We start from the raw sequence: 6,033 nt of genomic DNA on the forward strand, positions 1-6,033 counted from the left end.
CCAGGGGAACAGTGACTATCCGTCACCCTGGGAATGGCCCGCCCTACACTCAGCCGTCACTGTGCTCCCGGAAGTGACTTGCAGAAGGTTCAGCGCCGTGAATCTCAGTGCTCAGGCTGGCTTGTCCCACCTGGAGGACGGCGAGGCCCCACGTGTCCTGGCCACGGGCATGAGGGAGGGAGACACGCCAGGAGAAGACAGCAGGTGGACGCCTGGAGCGCGAGCCCTGCGGACAGCACAGGGACCCAGGCTGTGATGGGGGGAGCGTGCCCCCACCGCCTAACTCGCTAGGCCGGCCCCCCCTCCGCCTCTCCCGGGGTGTAATTCAGCGATGACTCAGTGCCTGCCTCTTAACGCAAGCCCACCTGCAATGAATGGCGTTTCACTTTCTGTCTTAGCTTTTTTGCTGTGTTTCTGGTTTCCCTCCCATGAGCCTTCCTGGGTTTGGCCGCACGTGCCAACCCAGACACGCAGGGGCGCGGAGGCCCCAGAGCGAGTCCTGACCACCGTCCCTGGCCACCGGGGTCAGGGTCCAAAGCTGTGACCCTGCAGAGGCCAGGGGCTCTGCGGTGCCTCCCGCTGTCATAAGAGACACAGTGACATGAAGCAAAACGCATACTGAAACGAAACTCCTCTGAGCTCACTTCATTAAAACTGAGCAGGGTGGGGGTGAGGGAAGACGGGCTTTAATTGGGTTGAGAAATCAGAGCACAACAAGGTGTTGCAACTCCCAAGGTTACGTAATCACTGTTCTCTGAGATGCCTTCAAGTCCACGGGCAGTAGCGCCAGCAGATCTGATTCAGATAAAGTCCTGGCAAAGGAGGCCACACTGCCCGAGTCCCCTCGGCCGCCGGAGCTCAGCCCGCAGAGGCTGCGTCCCTCCCGGCCCAGGGCCGAGCCCCACACACCAGGCACACGGCGGTGGACAGACGTTCCCCGCAACCTTCCTCCACCCACACAGAGTTCTGATGTTGCCCCTGTCGGACAAATTCCTCTTCAAAAACCTCAGTTACGTGGGACATTAAAGTGGGGGCTGCAAAGCGTCAGATTACGGGTGCCGACTGTCCCTCCAGCCTTTGTGAAAGCAACCCCTCCCCACCCCGTGAGGCCCACACCCACCTCACTCTCCCACCCTCCCCCTCAAGGAGGCACAAGTGCACAGGCTCCCCTAAACACCGTCAGGACTCGGGGTGGAGGCCGGGGGCTCTGTCCCCGTGCTTGGGACATGGCCCGGGTTCTGCATCAGCAGTCGGGGTGTGAGCAGCATGGACGTGGCTGTTCTTGCGAGGGTGGGTTCCAGGCTTCGAGGACTCGAGTTTGGCACAAAGACCCTTCCAGGAGCCCCGACTCCTGGCGGCCAGTCGCCCGCCTCACGCCCACCACACAGCCGTGAACATCCCGAGGCTTCTGGGAAGAGCTGGGCCCGTCCCATCCTCCCAGTGCCTGTGGACTCGGGGAGCTGTTAGCCTCCAGACAGGGCAACAAACACTCGACACGCTTTCCTGAAAGGGGCGGACGTCCAGCCCGGCTGAGGCACGGTGCGGGCAGAACCCACGGCTTCACGGTCGGCAGCTACCTCCCACCAGGGCCACCCGGCCTGAGTGTGCAGACCAGCTCCAGCCCGCGGGCCCGGGAGCCCCATCCACCGTCAGCTCTGGAAGGACCGAGGGGGCGCTCGCCCTCGGGGGGCAGATCAGGGTCTCGTCTGGAAGGGGCCCAAGCCCATCACTCTTCAGCAGCTCCAGGCTGTCCCCGGCGTGGTTTTAACTGAGGACCAGCACTGAAGTGTCACGAATGGGGGTGTGGGCATGAAAAATGTGCATATTTACACAAATGCACTGACTGTGTCCTCGGGAGTTCTCTGCCACACTGAGCTGACCCCCAAGACGAGCATCGCTTTGCTCTCATGGTGGAAACTAACTGGCCGGGGCCATGGGGACTAAGTGGAAATAAGGCCCCTAAATGTGGCCTAGGATGGAGGCAGACGGGACCTGGGCGCACGGAGCCACCTGAGCTGGGCCACAGGACACAGGTAGGGCCCGGAGAAAAGTGACAGACGGCTGCCGCCAGGGGCGGGCACACTGAGGCCGCAGCAGGGGCTGCAGTGATGGAAACCCCCGGGGAGGGTTAGGACAGGAAGCGACGCAATTATTTCAGTGTCTAGGAGAGAGAACTCGGATCACAGGGAGAGCGAGGCAGAATATTTGGGGGGAAACATGAAGAACTGATGTCCCGTCAGAAACCGACCTTACAATGTAGGTGACAGAGTGGGGACCCCGAAGCGGAGGACGCAGGTGCTTTGAGGCAGGACCTCAGGACTGGAGCCTGGTGTCAGCTGGGGAGCGTGACGGCGGTGCTGGGGGGGCAGGGACACGTGCCCATTGGCATTGCCGGGCGGGGGGTGCTAAGACCCAGAGGAGCAGGGCGAAGGCACGGCCTCGCAGGGAGATGGTCCTGAGGTTGGCTTTTCAGGGTTCCCGCCAGACTGAGGGGCAGGGACAGTCTGCAGCCCGCACCGTGAGGGCTGAGCTACCAGCACGCGTGAGGCCCCACCCCCTCCGCAGGGGCCTCGGGGTGGGCCGTCTTGCTCAGCTTTGGCCTAAGTGAACCAAGCCCACAGGTGCCCAGCGGCGGCCCAGGGCCAGGGCACCGAGCGCCCCCACCTCCCACGCTGACACCCTCTCGAGGAGCAACGTCCGCACTGGAGTCCACGGTCTGGCGGCGAGCAGCTCCCGGGCGGCTCCCTGCACACCTTCCACACCCCGACAGGCCGCGCTGACCACGGGGCCGCTGCCCAGCCGTGCAGCCTGGCCTGGGAGCAGGGGGCTTGGGCAGGACGGGAGGAGGCGTGTGGCCTCCTCTGCCTCTCAGCCTCCAGCTGGGCTGAACCGGAACACCTGAGACAAGCGAGGGGCCACCTGCAGGGAGCGTCCAGCCTCAGCCAGATGCCGGGAGGGCGGCACGGTCCGCTGGCTCTGCGCCTGGCAGGCAGCCAGAAACATGGCCTCCTTGTCCTGACCGTGGCTGTGGACCTAACGTGACGCGAGCTCAGGGCGACGGGTTAGAGGAAGCGTGACTCTAGAACGGAACGTCCACACACACCTGGTGCCACCTTCCGGGTCGTGAGCCCTCCTCAGGTGCCGAGGGCAGCTGTGGACGCAGTGTGGCCCTGAGGTAAGAGTCCCCGAGCCCTGGAAGTGGCCTTGTGGCCTGCGCTCCAAGGGTGGGAGGAAGACAGGCCCACGGCCACACGACGAAGGCGCCACTGGGCTGAGGGGTGAGTATCTACGGAGCAGAACTATCTGAAAGCTCGTAGCTGGAGCGTTTGGGGGCTGTTCTCACCTGAGCAGACGGGAGTCTGCGAAACCCCAAAGCTCCAGACGTTTGTCCAGCCAGGGGCAGCGCTGATGCTTAGCAGCTGTGGCCGGGGTTTCGGCCCTGAAGGCACCTGTTCCCAGGCCGCCCCCACCTGCACCTGGAGTGGACAGGGCGATGTCCTCCACTGTGGGACGGCAGCCGCAGAAGCGACTGCTCTTCCCAAAGGACCCCTTGGACCAAAAGGGCCACTGAGAAGCTCACAGCACACAAAGGCGGAGAAACCGTGACATTTACTGACACAGCTATAGTGGGAGAAAACGGCCTGCAAACTTTGGCTGTTATTTTTGGGGAAAACAGCTAACGGAGGCTTGAGGCCTCTACTGGAGGCTAAGGAGGCCCAGGGTCTCGGCCCCCCGAGTCCGGTGGCATCTGCTACCTGGTCTGGGGAACAGCTCACACATGGGAAAGGGGGCCTGGCTCCCACACCAACAGTCCCCATGTGGCCCAGGGAAGCACCCGCTGGACGGCCTCTTAGTGAGCAGGTGACCCCGAGCGCGGTGATCCAGGTGTGAGTCAGCTGCCTGGGGCCACGCAGTGGAGCCGTGCCTCGGCCCACGGAAAGAGCGACTCCCCCATAAATACGCTGAGAGCAACAACTGGCGTCTCTGTCCTCGTCTTACAGAACGACCTCGGTACGCCAACGTTTACCTCCGTTCACCTGCCGACAGGTGTCCTTCCCAATCACACTAACGCACGTCCGGTGGCGTCTCTGCACCGACAGCGCCCGTGAGCTGTGCCGGAGAGAAGGCCCCACACGTGGGTGCAGAAGCCACCCTGCTCCTTATTATATTTTCATCGAGTTCCTGACCAGGCTGTCACAGCACTGAAGGATCTTTACACAGCTGCACAGGTAAAACGGTCACCGCTATCAGCTAAGCCATTGTTCACTCAACTATGGGAACTCCCAGGAGGCTGGACCTGAAGCCAGGCCCCCCGGTGGCCTGTCCTCTTCGGGGGGCTTCTCCGCTCCCCTTACACAGCACTTGGCGCGGTCTGGTCCGCACACCTGGGCGTCCTGAGGTTTGGGCCGGTGCCGCCAGGACAATGTTCCCCGAGGGTCTACAGCCACAGGCACCCGCCGGGACCAGTGGCCGAGGTGACGGAGCAGAGCCACGTGTCATGTGAGTGACACTGCCCCCCACGCAGGTGCCACCAACAGCAGCGGAAGGCGCCCCCTGCACAGACACCGGCAGGGCGCCCTCCTCCGCCAGGCGGCGGGCTCGCACACCCCTGCTCCACGCGCTCCACACGGCGCCAGGCTGAGCGCGCACCTGCGGCCGCGGGCACTTACCGTCGTCCAGGTACAGCTGGTCCAACTCCTGAGGCTCTCGCTTGACCGATACGGGAATGGGGGCCAGACTATGATTACTGTCCTCGCGCGCCTCGGGCAGCGGCAGAGGCCCGGTGGCTGCAGACTCTTTTTCCGGAACCTTCGGCAGTTGGCGCTGCTGGTGGCCCATCCCGGGTGGGCGGGTTGGGCTGCAGGACTGCAAACAGGTCGGCTCTTGGGTACCCGACGGTTGTGGAGAGGAGGGGCTGTTGGGACAGAGTGCCGGCTGGCGACCCGGGGAACAGCTACTGCTCAGCTGTGGACTCACCTGTGGCTGCAGCAGGGTGGGGGGCGGCTGCTGCGGGGAGCCCGGGTGCACGCCCACGGGTCTCGGCGCCTCCTGACCGGCGAGGGCCCCTCCGGCTGGCCGCTGAAGTCCGAGGGGACCGTGGCCGGAGCTGGCCATGCCCTTGCTGTACGGCGCGGAGGAGAGGTCGCGGAGCTTCGGGCTGGCGCTGGGCGGCGGCGACATCATGGCGCTTCTCTGCGGACAGGGCGGGAAGCCGGCCACGAGGCAGGACCCTGGGTCGGGCGGCAGGACGAGCTGCTGGCCGTAGCACGGCTTGGGGAGCGGGCTCAGGCCCTGGCTCATTGGTCCACAGGTCAGGGCAGGCTCGCAGTCATCCGTGGGCTCTGTTTTTATGATTGGAACTGTGAGAAGGAAAAAAAGTTAAATAAACACAGGCTGCCGATGGGTGCGACGGGCGGGCTGCGGCCAGGACACCCTCCGAAAACAAACAGCGTCCTGACTGAGTCCCTGTGTCTCCTGCCGGGTCCTCCCACCCAATTAAAGAAAAGGGCGTGAGTCATGGGCTCCGGGAAGCTGCAGCTGGTTCTAATACTCAGAGCTGTATTTTCCTTGGAATCTCCCCCAGCACTAATGTGCTATAAAAATCCATCTGCAAACTGCAGTGGAAGCTCTGGACCCAAGGGCCTGTGGATTTGTAGTAATCAAAGCGAAAATTTTAACTTGGATGTACTCGTGCATTTCTGCTGCTACCGACGCCCCGTCTGATAAACGTCTGCACGCTCGGAGCACTCGAACACGCAGTGAGATGGCGTGGAGGGGTCGGCAGAAATGGAAACGATAAGTGACTGGCTGCGGGAGAGAAGCCGTCAGCCACGAGAAACGGAAACCGCGCTCGCGGGCGAAACGCCACCGCCCTGTCACGCCCCCGGGTTTCCGCTCCCAGAGGAGGGGCCGTGCAGAAGCAGCAGCCAGCCGGGGAGCGGGCGGCCCCAGCTTCTAGAATGTCCGTCCGCCCTGGCGAGGACGCGGGCAGGGCGGGCAGGGCAGGCCGAGCGCTGCGGCGGGCGGGACCGG

The 6,033-nt window shown here is 63.7% G+C and overlaps 1 protein-coding gene across 2 annotated transcripts in view; it reads right to left on the reverse strand.

Moving 5' to 3' along the window:
- Nucleotides 1-6,033, reverse strand: part of NFATC1 (nuclear factor of activated T cells 1) — a 105,384-nt gene that overhangs the window by 26,547 nt on the left and 72,804 nt on the right. The window contains exons 9-10 of one of the 2 annotated variants that reach the window (XM_019643383.1): nt 4,978-5,360; nt 4,671-4,866 (exon numbers count right to left, since the gene is read on the reverse strand). In XM_019643383.1, the coding sequence (XP_019498928.1) occupies nt 4,671-4,866; nt 4,978-5,360 (579 nt within the window). The remainder of the gene's footprint in view (nt 1-4,670; nt 4,867-4,977; nt 5,361-6,033) is intronic. The other variant, XM_019643384.1, reaches the window with a different exon arrangement.

Source organism: Hipposideros armiger, unplaced genomic scaffold, assembly GCF_001890085.2.
Source record: "Hipposideros armiger isolate ML-2016 unplaced genomic scaffold, ASM189008v1 scaffold_77, whole genome shotgun sequence".
NCBI lineage: Eukaryota > Metazoa > Chordata > Mammalia > Chiroptera > Hipposideridae > Hipposideros > Hipposideros armiger.